Source organism: Pelobates fuscus, chromosome 1, assembly GCF_036172605.1.
Source record: "Pelobates fuscus isolate aPelFus1 chromosome 1, aPelFus1.pri, whole genome shotgun sequence".
NCBI classification, from domain to species: Eukaryota; Metazoa; Chordata; class Amphibia; order Anura; family Pelobatidae; genus Pelobates; species Pelobates fuscus.
Window position 1 is genome coordinate 422,097,368 of NC_086317.1, and position 25,451 is coordinate 422,122,818.

The 25,451-nt window shown below is 43.1% G+C and overlaps 1 protein-coding gene across 1 annotated transcript in view; it reads left to right on the forward strand.

Annotated features, from left to right (window-relative positions):
• Nucleotides 1-235: 235 nt before the first annotated feature.
• Nucleotides 236-25,451, forward strand: part of RCBTB1 (RCC1 and BTB domain containing protein 1) — a 31,903-nt gene continuing 6,687 nt past the window's right edge. The window contains exons 1-8 of the mRNA XM_063428636.1: nt 236-407; nt 11,184-11,348; nt 18,081-18,231; nt 19,208-19,374; nt 22,681-22,839; nt 23,404-23,511; nt 24,584-24,723; nt 25,140-25,330. Of these exons, the coding sequence (XP_063284706.1) occupies nt 252-407; nt 11,184-11,348; nt 18,081-18,231; nt 19,208-19,374; nt 22,681-22,839; nt 23,404-23,511; nt 24,584-24,723; nt 25,140-25,330 (1,237 nt within the window). The 5' untranslated portion in view covers nt 236-251. The remainder of the gene's footprint in view (nt 408-11,183; nt 11,349-18,080; nt 18,232-19,207; nt 19,375-22,680; nt 22,840-23,403; nt 23,512-24,583; nt 24,724-25,139; nt 25,331-25,451) is intronic.

Consider the following 25,451-nt stretch of genomic DNA (forward strand, 5'->3'; position numbering starts at 1 on the left):
CCCTGGGATAATCAGAATACTCTCCTTTATTAGTAACATACATTACAATGAGGGCTGGTTATCCCCTGTAATGTGGGTTTACTAATATGTGAGAGGTGCTGTACACTAGGTATACACTCTGACACTAGCTGGCACTGCCTGTGATGACGTCACGCAGTCTCACAGCTGACCCCCGAGCATGCCGCGCTCTGTATATAAACCGCTCTCCCGGCCCCGCCCTCCTCCGTGTGTACCGCCCCTGGTCACCTGATATGGCGTTCGCTCCCCCTCGCTCGGCATTCGTCTTCCGCCGGCGGTCTGGGACTCACTCCACCCGCTCTCACAGACCTTCTCCGCGCAGAGTGCATCGGAACTGGTTACTGGACACGCCCCCCGGGGAGGAATTGTCTCCTGACACTAAGCACAGGGTAAGGGCAGCGTTTACTAACAGTGTATAATACCCAGTGTGTAATATTCAGTGTATAATATCCAGTGCAGGATGGCATGCCACCAGTTTATAATGGCCCCTGCAGGATGGCATGCCAACAGTGTATAATAGCCCCTGCAGGATGGCATGCCAACAGTGTATAATAGCCCCTGCAGGATGGCATGCCAACAGTGTATAATAGCCCCTGCAGAATGGCATGCCAACAGTGTATAATAGCCAGTGTATAGTATCCAGTGCAGCATGGCATGCTACCAGTGTATAATATCCAGTGCATGATGGCATGCCACCAGCTCATAATGCCCAGTGTAGGGTGGCATGCCACCAGCTCATAATGCCCAGTGTAGGGTGGCATGCCACCAGCTCAAAATGCCCAGTGCAGGGTGGCATGCCACCAGCTCGTAATGCCCAGTGCAGGGTGGCATGCCACCAGCTCGTAATGCCCAGTGCAGGGTGGCATGCCACCAGCTCGTAATGCCCAGTGTAGGGTGGCATGCTACCAGTGTAGGGTGGCATGCTACCAGTGTAGGGTGGCATGCTACCAGTGTATAGTGCCCAGTGCAGGATGGCATAGAAACATAGAATGTGACGGCAGATAAGAACCATTCGGTCCATCTAGTCTGCCCAATTTTCTAAATACTTTCATTAGTCCCTGGCTTTATCTTTTAGCTAGGATAGTCTTATGTCTATCCCACACATGCTTAAACTCCTTTACTGTGTTAACCTCTACCACTTCAGCTGGAAGGCTGTTCCATGCATCCACTACCTTCTCAGTAGCATGCTACCACTGTATAGTGCCCAGTTCAGGATGGCATGCTACCAGGGAATTGTGCCTATTGCCCAGTTGAGGATGGCATGCAACCACTGTATAATGTCCAGTTCAGGATGGCATGCGACCAGTGTATTGTGCTTATTGCCCAGTGCAGGATGGCATGCGACTTCTGTATAGTGCCCAGTGCAGGATGGCATGCGACTTCTGTATAGTGCCCAGTGCAGGATGGCATGCGACTTCTGTATAGTGCCCAGTGCAGGATGGCATGCGACTTCTGTATAGTGCCCAGTGCAGGATGGTATAGAAACAGAATGTGACGGCAGATAAGAACCATTCGGTCCATCTAGTCTGCCCAATTTTCTAAAGACTTTCATTAGTCCCTAGCCTTATATTATAGTTAAGATGTCTGTCCCACGCATGCTTAAACTCCTTTACTGTGTTACTCTACCTCTTCAGCTGGAAAGCTATTCCATGCATCCACTACCCTCTCAGTAGCATGCTACCACTGTATAGTGCCCAGTGCAGGAGGGCATGCTACCACTGTATAGTGCCCAGTGCAGGAGGGCATGCTACCACTGTATAGTGCCCAGTGCAGGAGGGCATGCTACCACTGTATAGTGCCCAGTGCAGGAGGGCATGCTACCACTGTATAGTGCCCAGTGCAGGAGGGCATGCTACCACTGTATAGTGCCCAGTGCAGGAGGGCATGCTACCACTGTATAGTGCCCAGTGCAGGAGGGCATGCTACCACTGTATAGTGCCCAGTGCAGGAGGGCATGCTACCACTGTATAGTGCCCAGTGCAGGAGGGCATGCTACCACTGTATAGTGCCCAGTGCAGGAGGGCATGCTACCACTGTATAGTGCCTATTGCCCAGTGCAGGTTGGCATGCTGCTAGTGTAGAATACCCAGTGCAGGATGGCCTATTACCATAGTGCCCGCACCTGCCTTTGATATTAATGTGCTGGGCAGACTGGCATGGCAATTACATTATTCCTAAGACCCACAACTGCCTGTGCTGTAACTTCGTTGGGTAGATTGGCATGTAAATTATGCCAGTCTAGATTACCCGCAACTGACAGACTGTAACAGCCCTGGGTAGACTGTCATGTGTTTACCACCCATTTTAATGCCCACAGCTGCCTATGCTGTTGGTAACCTGGGCAGACTGGCATGTAAGTGCTACCTGTCTATAATGCCCAAAGCTGTCAGATCTGGTACTACCTTGGACAGACTGGCATGTGCATACCACATACTTGTAATGCCCACTGCTGTCTTGTTGGCCTTTACTGGTCTGGCATGTGCATGATGCCACATGTTTATAATGCCTACAGTGGTCTGCTTTTTTGATGATGCCACCCATCTGTAATACCCACATCTTGCTTATGCCACTGCTGGCTTACCTGTCATAACATCCACAACTGACTCTGTATATAGTTGTGCTCTCTGTGTAGCCCTAGGGCCATCCTGTGCTGAGCATCCTGCCAGGGGCAGCTTATTGGCTGAGCATCATAGGAGATTAATCCCAAAAAAGCTGACCGGTCACACATTAGTAGCTGGCAAAATCTCGATTACTGTGGAGGTTAAATCAGTTCAGACACACGAAGTACCCAGTTATATACGTCTACTGCTTGGTTACCTGGGATCTCTCCCTGGCACACTGCTTCAATAACCCATCCCTTGCCAGAGGGAATGCGCAGCTGTGAGTGGTGCAAAGCAGACTTGCCCGGGTTTTACTTGATGAGAACTTTAAGTAGCTTAATATGTAATTGAATATGTGCAGTGCTCTTAATTACAGAATAAGCTTTTATTTAGAAAACAAACTTGGTTGTGCTTTGCCATTATGTACAAATAGTGCATTGGAATAATGTTACTTATTCAGTATCTGCCCTGTTCCTCTGATAAGGTAGAGGGTTTTATTTGACCTGGTGTACTTTGTAAAGATACAGTAACGCTTACATCTGATCTACATTCTGTGTAGTTCATTTTATTCCCATGTGGTTGTGTGCTATTGATAACCATGCTAAAATGCAACCTATATTTTTTGGGAGTTGAGATGTTTATTCACAAGATACTGAGTGCTGCAACTAACATACCGTAGACCAGAGCTTACCATTTCCTCTAGCCATTGGCTAGTGAACATTTAGCCTTAGCAAGTTAAAAATAAAATAATTACCATAGGTGTGTGTTCTGTAGCTTGCTGTGGCGAGTCACATTTAAAGGAACACTATAGTCACCTAAATTACTTCAGCTAAATAAAGCAGTTTTAGTGTATAGATCATTCCCCTGCAATTTCACTGCTCAATTCACTGTCATTTAGGAGTTAAATCACTTTGTTTCTGTTTATGCAGCCCTAGCCACACCTCCCCTGGCTATGATTGACAGAGCCTGCATTAAAAAAAAAAACTGGTTTCACTTTCAAACAGATGTAATTTACCTTAAATAATTGGATCTCAATCTCTAAATTGAACTTTAATCACATACAGGAGGCTCTTGTAGGGTCTAGCAAGCTATTAACATAGCAGGGGATAAGAAAATCTTAATTAAACAGAACTTGCAATAAAGAAAGCCTAAATAGGGCTCTCTTTACAGGAAGAGTTTCTGGAAGGCTGTGCAAGTCACATGCAGGAAGGTGTGACTAGGGTTCATAAACAAAGGGATTTAACTCCTAAATTGCAGAGGATTGAGCAGTGAGGCTGCAGGGGCATGTTCTATACACCAAAACTGCTTCATTAAGCTGAAGTTGTTCAGGTGACTATAGTGTCCCTTTAAGGCCGACTTGTAGCAAATTTTAAGCCTTGCTGTAGATAAATATTTTTCTCTTCACTTACTGTTGATTTATTTTCCCTTTACCTATAGAATCCTATTCTTGCAATTATACAATATTAAAGCCATTTTGGGAAGCAATGTGTTTGTGACCAAGGCTTTTTAGATGATTTTGCCATGCCTTAATTCTCCTTTAGTTGTACCCTTCCTGTGTAAGTGCATGTTGTATAGCAGATATTTATTTTAGCAATAGGGCTTTCTTTTAATACCCTATATGTATACATAAAACAGTGCTGTTTTAAATATAAAAAAACAAATAAAAAAAAAAAAAAACTGTACACACAAAGTGCAACTAAAGGAAATCAAGTCAAAATGAATGCAGACTGTCTAGGATTTCAATAACTTTTTTGAAATTTTAAAACAATAATTGCAAGGTTTTAAAATTTGGTTTGCTGAGATTAGCACTTTATGTAATGCTAGTCCTAGAATCACAAACTTGTGTGTGTCTCAAAACTTGTCACCCAGGCTATTTAATGAGACACTGGTCACATAACTGCATCTAAATTAAGGTGTTGGGGTACCAGGAGGCCCCTGGGTGCACTGTTATCTTAAGGGGTTAAACTGTTCTCGAACAGTTTAAACTTGAAGTGTGCCTCCAGGTGGCATCAGGCTTCAGGAACTCTGTTTCAGGAAGTACCTAGTGCCGCTGATAGGCTCCCAATTGATTACAAAAAAGTCTTTATTTTTTTAAAAACTTTTTGTCTATGGGGAGGTACTGATTGGCTTAGAGAATCAGCTGACGCCCTAAACTAGTTGGTGACACCCCTGCCCGGTGGCACTTGGTACTTCTTAAAGCTGAGATTCTGAAGCCGGATGCCGCCTGGGGAACCTGCAGATTGGCACTGGAGGCTCACTTTGGGGTTAAACAGTTCAAGAACGGCTTAACCCCATTAAGGTAGGAGTGCTGCATCTCCAGGAAATGTGAGCACCCATCACTAAGCAGAGGGACAAGTATGGAGACCTCACCAGGGTATTTTCAGTTCCTGGGATCTCCCAAAAACTAGTTGCACACTGAAAATCACAGCACAATCGCTCAGTTGTGGTATTTTTAAATTTATAGACCTATGTGCAGTGCTCATTAGAGCATACCACATAGCTCATCTGCCAGTCTGGAGCCACAAACTGGCCCCAGCTTACAGAGGGTACCCTTGGGTACCCTTGTTACCAGCAGGGATCTAACCCCCTCCCCCCCCCCATCTATGCTGTAATCGTGTTCAAGATAACAGCAGGGGCGTTGGCTCCTGGAGTTGAAAAGGACCTGCCATGGTGGTGCCTGGTTCAGGTAAGTGGAACTCTCCTTTACCTGCACCCCTCTGGCCACCGGATCCACAGTGGCGATGTCACTGTAAATGACAGCGCGGCTTTAAGGGGTTAAGGCCAGAGTAGTTGATTTGAAAGCATAGCTGACTTTTTGCAGTTGGTTAATTTTTACCTTAAATTTTAAATTCACTTGGAATACTCGCTTTAGTAAATAACCCTGAATGTTGCCACAAGTCTAAAAGACAGGAAATTACAGGGGTTAACTATAGAACAGGAAGGAGATATTGTGTTTTGTGTGTCAGATAATATAAGCAGTGAATTTCTGCCAATGATAACACATTTTCATTTAAAGTGGCCAATTCCCAAAGCCTACTTCAGAGTAAATGGTGGCGTTATCACAAATTCTTTATTGGGAATGTGTTTTTTCTGTACCATTGCTATGGCAGAAAGTGAAGTTTTGGCAATAATGTGTGCTTAAAGGGTTTTTACAGGCACCCAGACCAGTTAAACTTATTGAAGTGGTGTGGGTGCAGAATCTGTTGTCTCTTAACACTGCAAAGGTAATTATTTTTAAAGAAACTGTAATTATTACCTGCTAGGGTTAACTCCACCTCTAGTGGCTGTGTACCAGACATCCACTAAAGGGGTTTCCAGGTCGTTGGGCGACTTCTGGTCACATAACTGATGCTGGAACCCAAAACCCTATGGCGGAATCCCTAATGCGAACTCTGCAAATGTTGCACATTAGGTCTCCCCCGTTGGGAGGGGAGGAGCGGCACCGAGGGACATCGGTGCTGGACTAGGGCAAGTGTCAGAAGGGGTTTTTAGTTCCCTTTTTTTTAAATTTATTTATTTATTTTTTTAAAGGACCACTATAGTGCCAGGAAAACAAACTGTCAGGGTATTTATATCGGCAGACATTTTGTGCTATGATAGAAATTAAAATGTATATTGTCAGTCACTCTGAACAGAGCAGACTCCATTTTGTTATCTTCAGGCTAACAAAAGACACAAGATTTCTATCCCTTTTGTAAAACTAACCACTTTGCCAGAGCTAAAGGAATGCTTAGTATATTCAAACCTGTTGATAAGAAATGAGAACGGGGGATAGACAGACTGTCTAAATGCTAATGGAATATAATTAATTCTAAACCCAGACATTTGTGACAGAAGATTAAATAATTTAATTTTACTTTCGATATTGTATAAGATCCCATTGTAATTTAGAGGTCATACTTAGTTTACGAACTGTCATATTAGAAATTATAGCAGAATTTGCCAGACACATAGTCTGAAGAAAGCCCAAAGAAACTCTTTGAACTGACAGAAAACTTAAATTATAAATAACCATAAAGATAAGTTAAATGACGTCAAAATAGCCACCAGGAAAAGTTAACTCTTTCCTGGATAGGAATGTTTAGTGGGACGAGACTGCCCTCTATAGACCAAATACTTAAATTGCTATCTGGAAGGTAACAACACCTCCAGTTTTCTATTGGTCTATCACCTAGTGAATTTTCCCTTTAAAAAGTTAAGACAAAGGGAAGAGAGAAGTATGCAAAGAAGCAAAGAGGTGAGCAGTCGGGGGCAATGCAGAGAAATCCATGACAGATATCCACTCCAGGGCACTAAGAATTTCTTACACACCAATCACACATCCAATAAGTTCCTGAGACTACCTACTCATATGATGAGAAAATCTACCTAACTGGTAATTATACTGGTTTCATTTAATTAATCTAAATTAATTAAAATTTTCTAATAGCATGATATATGACTGGATAAATCACAATCAGATTTTGATATTTAGAAATCTTAGTTACTAAAGAATATGTAATTAAGCATTCTATTCTGCAGATGGAAAAGATTAATTATATATTAGTGTGATTACATCACGTTAGCATATCGTGATATTTATCCAGATGTATTGATTTGCTCTAAAATAAGATAAAATATCTGTTTAGGCAAGTTAAAATTCTGCTTATAGAACATGGTAGATTACTCTTATTGGATGGTTCCAGGAAATGACTAATGAGCTGGTTTGTTATTTTATTTAAAATTACATGAGAATAGATCTTAATTACCTAGGAGGTCTAGCCAGCATTGAAAGGGTTATTCTAACTGTTAGCTAAGTTTTTTTTTTGTCAATCTTTCTTTTATTAAGGCATGTGCAAAAGGGTACAGAATAAAGAGAGGGAATTGCATGAGTGATGTACAGGTTAGGGTTGATACATTGTTTGTTACATTTCCCAGATAATTATGCCTAATTTTTGATTTATATGTCAGTTAGCGAAAACAACCTGTTTAGTCAAATTGTCGCGTAGTAACCATAGCGTAAGGTTAATATTAATGTTGCGTTCTGTCGCTTCAATATCTATGCATTGAATAAACTTTAGCTTAGAGTTAACTGTGAGGTCATGTATCGTCGCTTCAATATCTATGCATTGATAAACATTAGCTTAAAGTTATCATCAATGTCGGGTATCGTCGCTTCGATATCTATACCTTGATAAGGTTTTGTTTGACTACGCTTATGTGGGGGGCATACATTTTATGCAGTTACAGCTGGTCAGAGTAGTCGTGGTACGCAGTTTGTGAGGCAGTATGATAGGCCATGTTGTTCTGACTAGTGGGTCCCTGCTGTTATATCCTCGTTGGTATGTCTAGGCATAAAAAATAGGTGTTAGCTGCTGGTTACTGGGCTGGCTTAGGCTGGTCTGCTAACCCTAATCTCGGCTCTCAGTTTCTGGGAAGCATATTTGCAGCTCAGCTAGTCTCTGGCTACCCTAGACAGTAACCAGACGTGGATATATGAGAGAGTTGATAAATACCGCTGTTTAGTATGGGCTACTGAGTATACACGTGCGCCTGGTCATAGTAAGAGGGCATAAAATGAGTCGGGCAAGCAGGGAACACAGTATACATGGGAGTTACACAGACCTATCATATCCCGCTTGCTACTACCCGCTGTCCAGAAAAATAGGCCCGCTGCGCCCTGGTGTGAGCTGGCCCTGTCCGCTAATCCCTGGAGTGTGCGGCCCGTGGACCGGGTATGCGGAAGCATCTTACAGACATACGTCGGCTGATAGCTTCAGGGTAGTCAGCCCAAGTCCTGTAGTAATGTAGTTAAGTCCGTATGGTAGTAGCTAGTGTGTCCATAGTTGCCTTCGTACTCCATCGGGTATATAGTGGTGTAAGGTGTCCCGGTGTTGTGGTGGTTCTGTGTCCGTGGGCCACCATCCTTCAGCCCGGGGCCTTAGCAGGCGCCCGTGCCCTTTAGCCATTGATCCCATCAGCAGGATCGTGGGTCCTGGGTTCTGCCGGGTCTTGGTGTTCTCCCAGGTGGTATGGCAGGCTACAGATGGGTTCCTCGTGGTGGGCGCCCAGCCCAGAAGAAGTGCGGGCGGTTTCACAGGCAGCTCCATCCACGTGAGTAGTGTGTCACATAGGGGCTTTAACGCTCTGCATTCTTTATGTCTCCAGACTTTGGAGCCGCTGCATTTTTGCAGCCTTGTGTACCTTGCTAGGTGGAATCATCAGTCTGTTTCAGGTTCCGCATCTCAGTCCCCGCACACGTGGCCTCCGCCGTCTTGGGCCTGCAAGGTGGTCTGAGATCGCCTCCACGTGTGGTTTGGAGCACGGACCGGGATCACCCCCCCCGGTCCAGGGGGGGGGGGGGGGGGAACAGGGCGGGGCCCGCCGATGTGCCTTGTGGGTTCCGGGCTCCGTTGGGCAGGATAGTGGAGCGGCGGCTGTCCGCTCCACTCACCGCCAGGTAGGTACCTGCTAGTTGCTGCAAGGGACCCGTCCTCCGGGGGACTGGAACTATGGGAGCGAGCCTCTCCCCGTCCCCGGTAGCCCGTGTAGGTTGCAGGTCGTGTTAGAGGGTCGCTGGGTCCAGCTGGGTCCAGCTAAATTCACGGTTTATCGTGGAGAATGGGTATATTGAGCGGGAGCTGTGCTTCCTTGCGACCGCTCGGCTCGGCGGCCCGGCCCCGCCCCAGCTAAGTTTTATGGCCTTAAGCTGCAAGCTCTGTGTCTGCGTGTAAGTTTCACTTTCTTTCTGTGAACTACCGTCATAAATCTTGTCTTGACAATTAAGACTGTCAGCCATTGGAATGTATTGTCATTGTATTGCATACTATGTTATAATAAATATTCATTAATTATTATCACGCATGTTACATATTATTATTATTATTTAAATTGTCACAATAAATTGTATCTATTTTTTATAACAAATTGTGATTTTATTTATATGGAATACATTTCACTTGCACGATATGATCTTTGGGATCTGAGAATTGAAATAGTGGGCAATTCTCAACTGTTTACCATTATTATCCCATAAATATCCCCACAATTTTTTTTACATTTTTTTTGGCACTATAGTCATTAGGTCCCCCCCACCCTCAGGGCCCCCCTCCTGCTGGGCTGATGGTGTTAAAACCCCTTCAGCCACTTACCTTAATCCAGCGCTGGGCTCCCTCGGTGCTGGGGAACTCTCCTCCCTCTGCCGATGTCAAATCCGAATGCACATGTGTGGTAAGAGCCGAACCCGCATTCAAACTGCCATAGAAAAGCATTACCCAATGCTTTTTTTTTTCTTCTATGGACGTCCAGCATCTTCTCACTGTTTTTCAGTGAGAATCGCGGACGTGCCTCTAGCGGCTGTCAGTGAGACAGCCACTAGAGGCTGGATTAACCCATATGTAAACATAGCAGTTTCTCTGAAACTGTTTTCAGCTGCAGTTAAAACTAGAGGGACCTGGCACCACTTCATTGAGCTGAAGTGGTCCTTTAAGCTAAAACAGGGAATGTTGCCCTCTATGGTCTGTTTAAAATAAGGTATCCATTACCGCAGGTTCCCATCTTTACTAAAAGGGAAACCATTCCTGCTGGAAAAATACTGCATGACTTAGCAGTGGAAGGGGTCAGTTCTCTCATTGATGTGAGATACAGGTCTGTTATTGCTCTCCTGTTTGGAGTCGGAGCAAAAGGGAAATAACTGAATAGCCTGTGCTAGAATTTAGAGCATCATAAGGGATGTGTAGTTTTTTTATTTCAGCGACATACTGCTCATCTAAAACCCATGGAGCCTGTCTCCATGGTTCAACTGAGCGTTTAGCCTTCCCCACCTGAATCTCCTCCTACCTTAAATCTGAAAATGAAACCACTTTCCCTCAAATGTGTTTGAGCATATCCCCTGCTCTGTGAGCCTTGCATCTATTGTGACATTCTGGGTAAATAAAACTGTGCTGTTTTCTTTGAATGTAATGTTTGTTTAATGGGGTAAGTCTCAGATTGCTTCTTATGTTGGGCAGGGTGCCTGTATGTATGGTACACACTCCCCCTGGTTTGCATACAGATGTCTGACTCAGAAGTACTCATTATTTCATGGAGCTCACCGTTTTCAGGGAGCTCAGTTTATCTGCTCATTAATCCATTTTCCTCCGTGTTACATTATCTGATAGTTTTCTCTCCAAGTTTGTGTTGACAGGTATTTCATCCACGCCTATCCCCCCCCATACCGGCAACTAAAAGTACACGCCGGGTCACGATAAGCCCTGACCAATTCAACAGTATGAATGGTCTAATCCTGTGTGGCCATCCCTTCCCATGGTAATACAGCAGTATAAAATGGCTTGCGGTCCAGGCTTTTTAAAACTGTTAATCACTTGGCTCATCACAGCCTTTAGCAACTCCATACCAGCTGATTCTTGGTTCTGTGAGTCTGTTTAATACATTATTTTGCTCTGACTTTGATGGTTAAACTGCCTGCCACTTGTTAAAAATGTATACCCATGATGCGTTTTTCTTGCACTTCCAACTGTTAGTGCTTTAGAAGTATACTGCCACTGCATAATCTCAATATATAATTTAATCATTGATTACTTCTAGGTATGCCAACCAAATACAATCTACACAGGGCACAAAGTCATGGTGGACTTCGGAAAATGGCCTCTGTTTGCCTTACTTTCGTCTCAAGAGCTGGCCTCCATCCAGCAGGCATGCATCTTTGGCACATCGGCTAATGAAGCCATATATACCACTTGTAGTAATGAGGTAAGAATGCATAAATACAAGCTTGTTTTAAATGTTTTTTTTTTTTTCTGTTGGCATTCAAACATCTCATGTGAAGTGTACCTCCTTTTTGGGAGGAATGTGTGTCCAATAAAGTGCTAGGATCAAGGATAAATTTGTTACAGCAGCACAAAACACTTATACCGCTTTATAGACTTTGGAATTTTATAGGTGTGGATAAGTGTAAAACCTACACCTATAAGTGGAGTGCTGAAAAGATGGGGGGAATACACTTACCCCACGTAAGTTGATAGCAAGCTTGGAATATAGTACATGTGAAAATAAATAAGGAAGGCAATATAATGCAGATGGTACACAATAAAATGGTGGTAAGGTGGAACACCTGCATTTAAAGGAGCCTGTATGTGAAAACTGGCTCTGTAATCAAGCTTGTATGCTTTTAAGGCAGCATCACACCTACAATCCACGATACGATGTATCTCAAAGAGAAAACATGGAGAGAAGGGAACCAATGTGCAGTCTGTTTCAAATGATGTGCAAGGTAAAAATAAGTAAAATGCTCACCTTTTTCAGAGCCCTATATCCTGAGGAGTAGTAGCTATGTGCCAGTATATGTGGGATGGCACTTCCCCTAGGTATATTCGGTAGGCTCCAGAGGATGAATGTTGTGTGTGTGTGTGTGTGTGTGATGCAGAGCCTTGGTGGGGGTGGGCATTTTTATTTTTTTAATATTTTAATATTTACATTTTTTTTTTTTCATCCCCCCCCCCCCCCTGCTTGTTAGCTGGCCAGGGAGGGGGGCTCTCATTCCCTGGTGGTCCAGTGGTGTGCACTGTGTAGGAGGGGGCTGGCAGGAAGCATTTACTTACCTTTCCTGCAGCTCCTGTCAGCTCCCTTCTCTCTCCTCCGGTCCGGTCAGTTCCCTTCTCCTCCACTGCAAGTCTCGCAATGTGACTGCTTCGCGGAGCGCTGCCACGGGGGTGGAGCTAAGCAACCTAGAGGGAAAGTCGCATGGCACATGAGCTCCGGCATAACCAAGCTCAAACTCGCCAAAATCACGCATTTGGCATCACCGAACCAGCATTATAACAACCCACCGAACTGACCGATACAAGGACAACATAATGGGGCGAAATCAAAGAAGCCCAAGCAGGATAACCTGAGACAGGGCCCAAATATAGCCGAGCTGCTAAGCCAAACACAGGGGGCTTCCAGGCCCAAAATGGCTGCTTATCCGGAAACCTTCCCTGACTTCTCCGACTACTTCTCCTCGGGAGAGGAAGATGCAGACCTCCTGGTGGAGCAAACACCAAAACCAGTTATTTGGAGGGCAGACACCTCACCTGTGACGACTGCGGTAATGAAGTCACTGCTTGCTGACCTCCAACCCTTCAATCGGACGTGGTGTGCCTACGGGCAGACATCCACGGCTTAACAGGGAGAATAGGAGCCCTGGAGACGGAATCCACTGGCCACCCTTCCCAAATAGCAGCTCTGCAACTGGAGGTACAGGGCCTCAAAAGCCAGAAGGAGGGATATGAGTGCCGGTTCGCGGCACTTGAAGACACAAGGCGAGCCAATAACTTAAAAATCCAGGGCATCCCTGAGGACACCCCGGCAGACTAACTGCCACACATATTTCGATGCCTACTGACTGCCCTGCTACCGCCACGACAAGCCAAAACCGCACAGCTGGACGGCTTATTCTGAGCCCCAAAACAAGCTAAGGCACCCACTCCAACACCCAGAGATATTATCATAAAATTTCAGCGCCACAAGGACAAGATTGTGGTCGTGGCGGCGACCAGGGGAAGTTCACCTTACCAGTTCGAATCAATGGATCTCTCATTCTACGCTGACCTTACTGGGAGTACACTCGCTTGGAGAAGGGCCCTCAGGCCATTTACCACGCTGCTGAGGAAGAAACATATCCTACAAGTGACTGATGACCCGAGCCTTATGGATCCATCAAGGAGAAACAAAGCATACAGTAAGCACCCTCAAAGAAGCAGCGGCGCTGTTACACGTCCTGGGGCTGCCGACGGACTCTCTATACCCCGCTGCGATTCAAAGCGCTACAACCTCGACACATAAATGGAACACGGACCGGGTGACCCCCTTCGTCCCATGAGGCCCGACCAGGTAACAATATGAAGCCGCAACAACCTGAAACCAGCAGGCGAGAGCCACCACCCTAAGGACACTATACTAAAGCACAAGTATTTTTATAATTTCTCAGTTTTAAATGTTCTCCTTTTACTCTTTTGATGTTTCCATGACAACCAACCCTACAAATAACCCATCTGACTAGATGTCCTGTGGGCCATGAACCACTACCCCCCTGCCTGACAGAATTTAAACAGGGAACACACAACCCAACCTGACTTAGCCAGGCGTTACACCAAGCAAAGCACAATGCGACATGATATCCCTCTATAGGGAACGTGTCACTTAAACGCAACACTCACTAATACTACCCGGGACGTACCAGGCATACCTGACGGGTCAGACTCGGGCTTACCTGCACGCACACAGAGCACATTGCATATTCCACCCGAGCCTCACCTAGCCAGGTGCACAACAGGGACAACCTAATACGGGACACCTGGCACGAATCCCAAGCTATAGACTACTTGGTATAATGCGACCAGAACTAAAATGTGCACGATCTGACAAGCCATGCAATGTTATTAAATGTTTAATGCTCTGTGGCAAAGCTGTTGTGGCAATGTGACTGTTACTATATGCATAACTAAAATAAAGAATTAAAAAAAAGTGTACATTCTTAAAAATGAATTAATATTAGTTTATATGAATAAATGTAATGCATATAAAATAAATTCATGAACAATTTGGAGTTATAAAGCATAATGATATTATGTAGATGTTTAAAATGTTATATTATAGTGGATGATAAATAAACATAAATCGAAGTTCTGCATATTAAGATCGGTCTGAAAGGTCTATATAAAAATATCTATTATAAAAGTACTAATGAAAATAAATGTTTGGTTTAAATGAAGTGGCACAATTAAAAATCTATGTTCAAACATCGGGGTTGTAAAGTGCCGAGGATGAATGTAAAGGATCCTGCTATCCGTGCAGCGCTGATCCTTGTAGCGTTTCCCGAAATCCAAGCTGAAAAGAGTGAAGTAGAGATTATAGCTCCCAATTCCCCAAACATGAGTCGAGACTTCATGAAGGGGTAAAACAAATGTGTTTATTGATGGCCAAACACAGCCCTTTTATGATGGTCTTCCAGCAAGGACACTCCCACATGGGACCTTGTGGAAGACTGAAACAGAATATACAGAACCAATCACGGTACTTTACAAATATTACACACACCCACAGGAAGAGTGTAACCCCTCCTCTCTATCCTTGAGATAATTAACTTACCCCTCCTCTCCTGGAGATAATTGGCTTAAGTGGTTGCAGAGAACCTAAGTATCTCCGGGCAGAGAGAAACGTGTGCTTTTTACCTTTTAACAAAACTGTATTAAAATCAATAACTCGTGTTTCGCTGAACGAAGTCCCCATGTTCCACACACCCCCAGATAGCTTGGATCTGAGCGCATATTATAGGCGAATAGCACTCAGATCCCACGAACACAGTTCTCAAAAACGTCGACTGAAGTTTGGCTTTCACCGGCTGTTCACGTGTTTGTAGCAGAGACAGCATTATCCTGGCTGTACTGGAAGTTAAACTGCACGAACCAACATACGAATGCACCAGGGGAAATGTAAAATCCAAGCAACTAAGGCAAATGGTGTGATCCAGGGACAAAGGGCTCTGTCCCAAGTGCCTTAAGACTCCATAACTTAAAGGGCCAGCATCCCAGGGTAAGAGGCTAACAATCCGGCTCCTCCAAGCGATAGGGGGGTAGGCCAGTTTGTCACATGCAGACCCAGTGACAAAAGCCATTTTGTCACAATGAATATCCACTTCATCTCGTTTTGTCCTCAGATTTTATTGAAATCTCCTCCACAACATCTTGACTTTCTGGATAAGCATAAATTTAAGGCCTTTGGGGTCACCATTGTGTTTTATTTTCTAATGCTGGGATACACTGTCTCTAATCTAAGCTATATCACATGTACAGAGTGACAAGTTAGAGACAACCAAGTTCTTTTATACAGAATTCTTCATCATTGGTGGAATTTTTAAATTTCGTAATTTTTTTTTCCCAATCTCTGAAGATTACTTTTGGTTTGTCGGGAAGGAGCTGAGACAATAAGGGATCTTGCTTTAAAATGTGCCAGTGTTTATTAAATCTTCTTAATGCTGTAGTTGCATATAATTGGTACATTGTTCACTTTTTTTCTTTTTCAATGTTTTCTTTTTCTTGTAGTAAGGTATGTCTTTGTATCTGTGAGACCTGAGTGAGATGGTTTTCCAGTATTTCTTACTTATATCCTTTTTCTAATTGATTTTTTTAATTTGGTAGCTTGTTCTTTAAATACGTCGTTATCCATACAATTTCTTTTAATATGGATGAGTTGAGATTGTTATACTGTTAAGCCATAGTGAGAAATAGCAACTAGAAGTGTGGATAAAACTTTAAAATGTTTTGTCCACACTTTAAAATGTGTTTTTGTTTTCACTTCATTTATAAATCTAAAAATTAAAGTTTTTACGCTAAAATTGGTTACATTTATGCCCCACTCATTGTGGTTAAGTTGGTTTTAAATAATAAAATTATTCTTTAAAATTTAAAAATTATTTAAAGTGTCCTCTGCCTTTCCAAATGAAAAATAAATCTATGTAGCGGCAATAAGTCACCAGGCCCTCCACCCATCCATGATCTGAATGTAGATGCTGTTGTCAATGTGCCAGAAACAGATTGGCATAGCTGTGTGTGAACCTGTTGCCCATCGCCGTTCCACACTCCCATAGGGAAAAAATGCCATCGTACCAAATATAATTACTGGTTAAGATTAGTTGTATGGCCTCCATTATAACATCCATTTGCTCTGGCTTAAAAGTATGGGGGTCTTCCATGAAAAATTTAACTGCCGAGAATCCCTTTTCATGGGAAATAATGGTATAAAGAGAACTTACATCAGCAGTAACCAAAAAATTATCTTCCTTCCAATCTAATTATTTTATGTGCCTTAGAAGACTGCCGGTATTGTTCAAATAGCTTTGGACTTTGTGAACGATCGGTTGTAGGCATTTCTCAACATATTCCGATAACCAGCACGATATAGAATTGATCCCCGAGACTATTGGTCTCCCAGTTGGGTGTTCAGGATTTTTGTGTAGGCTGATTATGGCGCCAGTTTTCACATACAGGCTCCTTTAAATGTGAGTGTTCCACTTGACCATTTTATGATTTTATTGAGACGTCGTATCTGCACTATATTGCCTTTCTTATTTCTGTTTTTTCTTATTTATGTACTATTTTCCAAGCTTTCTATAAAGTTACGTGGGGTAAGTGTACTCCCTCATCCTTTCAGCTCTCCACTTATAGGTGTAGGATTTCCACTTATACCGCTTTAGACATTCAGACATCCCAGATCACACACTTCAGTAATCCCTCTGACATACATATTTACTAATCCAGAGACTTGTCAGGGATTCATAGGGAACTGCACATCTTAACTTGCCAATTGATGCTGTGTAAGTCACGTGAAATGGTATAATCATAGTATTACTGATCAAAGTGTCACATTAGGAATTCTTCCTGTTATTTGAATACTTGTGTTTGAACTCTCTGTACATTTATCCAGTTTAAAAGACAAGCTGCCAGTGGAAAGACCAATTTAAGAATCCTATAACTACAATATTAGACACGTGAGACAAACATGCCCTCTGGGCAGTAAGATTCTTTCACACATAAGAATGCAAACACATTTTGCGATTATTTCTCACAATTGTAGTAACAGGCTTTAGTTTTATACATTAACAGTGCGCATGTTTGGGTCTAGATTGAAACTGTATTTTTTAAAAGAACCACTTCAATTAAAATTGATTTTAAATTCGGCATTGAAAGCGTTTAAAAAACTTTTTTTTTTTTTTTTTTTTTTTTTTAAACCGAGCCTGGCTTCTCACTGCAGCTCTGCTTGGTCTCATATGACATAATTTCTGATGTCTTCTGTAGTCAGATGTTCCTCACAGACACATTGGGGGAACATGGTACATTCACAGAAATCTACTAATACAGCTCTTAAAGAATTGAAACCAATGTAATCCTCCCTACTTGTCTGGCACTCTCATAAACTGGATTGTGAACCATTCCCTGGCAGAGTAAAATATACAGAGCAGGAGATAACAAAACAAAAAACAAAGACTTCTAATCACACAGGAGGGTCCTGCAATGTCTAGCAAGATATTAACAGTGCATGAGATGAAAGTCTAAATTAAACAGAATGTGCAATAAAGGAAGTTTAAACATTAGATCTCTCTTTACAGGAAGTGTTTAGGAAGGCTTTGTGAGCCACATGCTGGGATGTTTCACTAGGGCTGTATAAAAAATATAATTAAACTCCTAAATGACAGTGAATTGAGCCGTGAGACTGCAGGTGCATGCTATATACACCAAATCTGCTTTTTTAAGATAGTTGTTTTGTTACTTTAATGGGCTATTCTGATGGGGAACATTCTTCTATCTTCTAAAGGGTGACATATTCTATATACTAGTGAAGGGGATACTTGGTGATTCTCAACGGTTTATTAAATACATGGGAATGGAAAAACACTATCCTGGATTTGATTTGCATTATAAATTAGGACTTTTGTCTGTTTTGTAGGTATTTGCAATTGGCCTGAATTGTAGCAATTGTCTAGGAACTGGAGATAACCAAAGCACAATGGTCCCCAGGAGACTGGACCCCCTATGTGGCAAGAAAATCACTGGCCTCAGCTTTGGTAGTGGGCCACATGTCCTTATGTGCTGTGAAGGTATGTGACTTGTAGGTTGTCATGTGGGAGTAGAGCTTTGATGCTGTAAAAATTGGTTATGTACTTGACTGTTGCTAAAATGTCAAATCAAACTAGGGAGGAGGGTGACTTGGTAAGGCATTTGCAGTTTCTAGTCTAAAATGGCTTAAAGGTTTACTCCAAGCAGATGACCACATCAGTGATTTGAAGTGGTAATGATGCTTGTGACATGCTGCACATACAGAGCATAACCCCACAGCTGCCAGAGGTGTAGCTCTACCTCTAGCAGAGGCATATGGTGTCGTCAGCCAGCCTGGAACTAGCGTTATGGGCTGGCTAATTAACCTGTGCACAGACTGTCACTGGCTGCGAGTGGTCAACCTACTCTCCCCGCCAACGAAGGTCAACCGCCACAGCTTCTGGCTTCTGCAGGAGACTAAAACAAGTCACCGGACCACCAGGGCCTCCCTTTCCTTACCATGAAAGGGATCTAGAATTAAACCTCGTTCTGGGAATACAGTGGCTTGCTGTTGAGTTGATATGTCTGCTTAGCTCTCCACAGATCTGTACTGATGCCAGGACTGGGGTGATATTAAAAAATCCATACAGGCTGTACACCTCAAATTACTACAGCTTCAGAGCACATTTGTGGCATGGCACCTCCACCATAAGCGTGGGTAGGCAGGAGTGCTTGCAGTGTATGGGTAGGTATCTCCTGCCACCTGGAGAGGACCCCCACCCCTTTATTTTGTAAGCTACTGGTATCAATAACAATGTTGTGGCACTGTGCACCTGCTATAGGGTCGCCATCGCTGACTGCCACAGGCTTTGTCTGCCTATAGAAAATCTCCGCTATGCACTTTTCGGACAGGATTTCTAAAGTTGGCATTCTTGAATAGTGCCAGTGTTTGATAGCAGAGGTTTCTAGGCATGATTTAAATTCCATGAAAGTCTTTTATGGTGTGTATTTTTTTATTTGTATAATTGCTCTGTACAGATGGTGAACTTTACGCTTGGGGTCATAATGGATATAGCCAGCTTGGAAATGGCAATACAATACAGGGGGCATCTCCCATTCAAGTCTGTGTTGAACTAATGTCAAAGAAAGTAATAAAAGTGTCCTGTGGCTCACACCATTCCATGGCTTTAACATCAGAAGGAGAGGTAAGATGAGTCCCTCAAGTGTGAGAATACCTCAAAACCACTACCTGCTACAAAATGCCTTTCAAAAACAAAAATCTCTCTTCGTTTCTATTCAGAGAATTTTACAGTTGCTAATCTGAAGTGTTAGAAGTCCAGTATACGAAAGCTAATTAAATGTTCAAAATCAGCTGTTAGAATCCTGGAAAGTCTTGTGTGGCAATCATGTGTCTATGCAGATAGTCCATACAATAGTTTTAAGGAAACAGTTATCAATTTACATTGTCAGCAGAAAATAGTTCCTGAAACAGGCATTCAGCAGGGTTTATTTTTTTTTTTTTTTAAATGCAGTAGGTAAAGAAACAGTCAAACTTGCTTGTGGATATATCCCTTTATCTATTGGTATTTAGGGAAAGCAGATTTAGACTAACATTTAGTTTTCTTAAGTTTAGTTTTTTGAAGTTATGATTAAAAAGCGCATTGCATGCTGCTATTACAACTCGACAATATTCCTTAAAGGGAAACTCCAGTGCCAGGAAAACGATCAGTAATCGGCCGAACTGACAGGAAGTGCACACGGAGAGCAGCTCGGCCACGCTACAGGGGAGGGGAGAAGAAGCACTGCAGCCGCCTGAGGCTCTTTACAGTGCGCTCAGGCAGCTGCAGCATTTAAAGGGCCGGCCCGCCGCGGCCGGTCTTAAAATAATTTAGGGCGGCCTGGGGGGCAATTGCCTCCCTGCCCCCGGCCCAGCCCGCCCCTGGCTTTAGTCAAGGGGAGATAGGAGCAGTATTGTGGTTGGGGGGGGGGGGGGGACGACGACTAGGGGCAGTATTGTTGGGAATAGGGGGCTATATTGTGAAGGGGTCAAGGGCCGTATTGTTGCAGATTAATTCTTTAGTATGGGAACAGGGCCCATATTGTGGGGGATTGATTCTTTAGTGTGGGGGGATAGGGGCAATATTAGGGGGGACTGGGGCATTAGTGGTAGTGTTAGGAACAGTATTGTTGGAAATGGGGCTTTAGTGTGGGGGGGATAGGGGCAGTATTGTGTTGGACAGGGGCATTAGTGAGGGTAGTGGAACAGTATTGTTAGGGAATGAGTCTATAGTGGGGGGGATGGGAACAGTATTGTGGGGGTTGGAGCTTTGGGTGGGGGGGCAGGGGCAGTATTGTAGGGGCCTGGGGCTATGTTGGGGGTGATTTTAACAGGTTTGAGGAACAGGGCAGCATTATGGAGGACTGGGGCTATTGTGGGGGGAAGGGACGGTATTGTGATGGACAGGGGCTATGGTGGGAGGAAGAATGTGGGGTTTAGGGGCTACATACAAAGAATACATTATTCTATATACTGTATATATGCTACATTCACATGCATACACTGAATTACATTGCAAAGTGTGTACAGCAGCCAACATACACATTCATACATACTATACTGTGGTCTATATATACTGCATGCCATAACAAAGTGTGCACTGCAGCCTCCATACACATCATGCAAAGCAGACTAGACACTATTCCACCTAAACTACTTTAGCTTAATGAAGCAGTTTTGGTGTATAGAACATGCCCCTGCAGCCTCACTGCTCAATCCTCTGCCATTTAGGAGTTAAATCCCTTTGTTTATGAACCCTAGTCACACCTCCCTGTATATGACTTGCACAGCCTTCCATAAACACTTCCTGTAAAGAGCCCTATTTAGGCTTTCTTTATTGCAAGTTCTGTTTAATTAAGATTTTCTTATCCCCTGCTATGTTAATAGCTTGCTAGACCCTGCAAGAGCCTCCTGTATGTGATTAAAGTTCAATTTAGAGATTGAGATCCAATTATTTAAGGTAAATTACATCTGTTTGAAAGTGAAACCAGTTTTTTTTTTTCATGCAGGCTCTGTCAATCATAGCCAGGGGAGGTGTGGCTAGGGCTGCATAAACAGAAACAAAGTGATTTAACTCCTAAATGACAGTGAATTGAGCAGTGAAATTGCAGGGGAATGATCTATACACTAAAACTGCTTTATTTAGCTAAAGTAATATAGGTGACTATAGTGTTCCTTTAAGTGTATGTGTATCTGCATGCACTGGCGTACATACCATGGTCGCAGGTGTTGCGGCCCCAGCCCGCGCAGAGTAATTGCGGGGGGGGGCCACGGATCAGTTTTGGCACTGGGGCCCCATGGGTTGTGTACGCCACTGCACACGTACATATTATATGCAGAATAACCAATGTCAGCTCTACATTGTAAAGTCAGATCTGACAGGGAACACTTTAATTCTGGTCTGTTTTCCAAAAATCAGTGTGATCCTGATCTGGGACACTTAATCATTAAAAACAAACAAACATCTATTGATCAATACTACCCCTATATATCCTTCTCCATATACAGCTCTATCTATGTGTTTACTATCTGTAGCCCCCAATCTACAGCTACCCAAGGCTATCTCTATATCTAGATTTATAGATACCTTAATGTGGCTGCAAAAAAATAAACACACACACACAATCCCTGCCTTCTGGGGTCCACTGGGCTGCTGCAGTGCTCCTCTGAGGGAGCTCCGATCCAGATCTGCATTTCCTGTAGAGGTCCTGGGAGCTGGAATGTAACATCACATTCCAGCTCCCAGGACCTCTACAGGGCGCGCGAGGGAGATATACATACCGGAGACACCTTCTGCGCAGCACCGGGCTGTGGAGACAGTGGAGGTAATGGCGCTCGGCCACGATACAGGAAATGACCGGCAGGAGAGGAGTGCTGTGCACTTCTCTCCTGCCGGTCAACTGGATATTTGCGCCCCCCTGGCCGGGGCGCCCTAAGGCGGCCGCCTGTGCCGCCTTATGGTAGCGCCGGCCCTGCTCCCCTCCCCCCACAGATTGTTTTGAATTACAGCTCCCATGATTCCCTGGCTATTTTTTTCATTCAAAGAATCATGGGTGTTGTAGATCAAAACATCTGTGGGGCTGCAGGTTGTGTAGGCCTGCTTTAGAGGCTTGATCTATACACAAAATGCTTTAAACTAATATTGTTGTGACTAAAGTGTTTAACTCTACAGAAGCATGAATTGAAATTAGGGGTTGGGCTTACCTTGTATTGGAGGAGAGGAGTAGGGTATAAAACATTCTTTGTTGGTGGAGGACCAGTGTGGGAGTAGACAGGAAAATTAATTTAGATATTTCAATTCAATACAAACTAAACATCCCTGTATGTGTGCATGCTTATGGGGTATGGTTTGTAATAAGATTTCAAACAAACCCAAACCTCTGTTTTTGTTAACATTTCAAACATAGTTTTTATAATCATATAAATTGTTTTTTTTTTTTTTTTTCCCCCTTAGGTATTTGCGTGGGGCTACAATAACTGTGGACAGGTTGGTTGTGGGACCACTACAAACCAGCCAACACCACGCAAAGTAACAAGCCATTTGCACAATAAGATGGTGACCGGTATCACAGCTGGACTGACCTGCTCAGTGGCTATGACAGACAATGGACAAGTAAGTCCTAGTAGATCATTAAAGTCACACTGCAAAACAAATGCACATGTGCAGGATTTGTATTTATGGAGCCAGTTCTTGTTTATAATAAAGCTGGCAAATTAGCTGCTATAATTCTGCAAATTGTATGGCCATCATTTTCCAAAGTTGGTCTTAACTCTTACACTCCGAAAGAGTGAGTGAGTGCATATAAAGATCAGATACAGTGTAAAACAGACTTAAAATATTAAACCTGAAAAAGGCTCTAAAAAAAGCAAGAGTAGAGCTAAAATTTTACAAGTTATCGAACTTCTTTTATCGTGCAGAGGTATAATTTTTGTCTCAAGGTCTAGTGTGGAAAGCAAGCAGCCATATAAGCTTTTGCTGCATTCCACCGTGTAACACAAGTAGCGAAATAATAAAAATGACATGAATTATGACAATAGTAGCATTCTTGGCTGGTCCCAATGCTACTGTTAAGACCAATGTCAGGTGACCAGATTGGGTGTCTTAATACTCTTGTCTTTGCATCCAAAGTCTTGCATCCAAAAAAAAGTTAACATTTAAATATTTCTTTATATTTAGGTGTATGGCTGGGGTTTTAATGGCAGTGGTCAACTAGGATTGGGAAGCAATGGAAACCAGCTCACACCTTGCAAAGTGGCGTTTGTGCAGAATGTGTGCATCATTCAGGTAAGATTGTTACACTTGCTGGCCATGTATACATGCTTTAAATGAACTGGGTTAACACTATAGGGTCAGGAACACAAGCATGTATTCCTGATCCTTTAGTGTTAAAAACACCATTTAGCTCCCCATTTCCCCTAAATCTAATAAAATATTACTTTTATTCCAGTCTGTTGCTGCTGGCTCTCCCCTGATCTACCTACTTTTTTTTCTCTGAAATCCTTAATTACTGCAAATAGGACTAGAAATGAGGTCACATATTTAGACTAGAAAAAATGAGATTTAGTCTAAGGCAAAGGAAAGGTGTTTATTTTTGTTTTTGTAAGAATAATAAAGATGTGTAATTCTCTGCCTGGAGTGGTTTTAGGAATCTCTACATATGTGTAAACAGCAACTGGATGAGTAATTGCAAAAACATAATATTCAAGGATATATTTTTTAAATTCTAGAGTAAAAGCTTCTTGATCCTAGGTTTAAGGAACACTATAGGGTCAGGAACACAAACATGTATTCCTGACCCTATAGTGTTAAACACAATTTGCCTCCTCCCCTAGCCCCATTAAATATAGTAAAATCTCACCTTTATTCCAGTCTGGTGCTGGATCTGCCCCTGATCTGCTTGTTTGACTGACATCATCAGAAGTGTTGGATTGGCTGAGATTGTCAAGGAGGCAGCACAGGGGCAGAGCCAGCACAAGCCAAACACAGCTCCGGCCAATCAGAATCTCATCATATAGATGCATTAAATCAATGCATCTCTGAGGAAAGTTCAGTATTTACATGCAGAGGGTGGAGACACTGAATGCCCCAGGAAGCACCTCTAGTAGCCATGAGTGGCCAGTTGAGGTATCCCTAGACTGTAATGTAAACACTGCCTTTTCTCTGAAAAGAACGTGTTTACAGCAAAAAGCCTGAAGGTACTGATTCTCCTCACCAGAACAAATACAATAAGCTGTAGTTGTTGTGGTGATGATACTGTCCATTTAATGTTGAAGCTTTCTCTAATGAGTATTGTAAAGTTATTGGTATGCTTTGTGTTGGGAATATGTATACTATTTTTTTGTCTCCAATTTTGTAGGTTGTTTTTGGTCATGCCCACACTCTGGGATTAACAGATCAAGGCATGCTATATGCATGGGGTGCCAACACTCATGGACAGTTGGGAATTGGAAATAAAATCAATCAACTTTCTCCCATTAAGGTCACTACAAATGAAAGGTAATGGTTTGCTATATATTGTAGGAACACCGCAAGCAATAGCTATGAGAGGTTTTCCGCTGTAAAGGTACAGACCCTCCAGGTCTATCTGGAGAACATCAGGCTTTTATTGAAATATTTAGATTCAGACATGCATCAAAATCACAAGAAAGTAAATAGGCTAAATCTTGCCTGCAGGTTGTTCTCTGCAGACTTTCGCACACAGCATGGCTACATAATGCAACGTCTTAACATCCAGTCCAAACTTAATGGATATGTATGAGATCATGGGTACTTGGACTATAAATCATTTTGTAAATGTCTGTCTTGCATGTGCAACAAGTTGATAACAAAGCTTGTATGTCATGTTTTTCCAGTGGCTTGGTATCCCATGTTTTTTACATGGTGTTTACGGTTTTATTAATTCTGTTCTGCAGGATGGTGGAGATTGCAGCCTGTCATTCTTCGAACACATCGGCTGCGAAGTCCCAGAGTGGGCAGGTTCACATGTGGGGTCTATGTCGGGGTCAGGCTGTCCTTGTTCCGACACTCACCCACTTCAACTGTACAGACGATGTATTTGCCTGTTTTTCTAACCCACCTGTTATGTGGCGGATGCTCTCTGTAGGTGAGACTCTCTTTACTAACGAAGTGTAACTAAATTCTCTTTTCGTGCAATAGATGGAGAATCCTGTAATTTTACAATACCTTCCACGGTCTGGTCACCTTTCAGGAGCATGACAATGCAA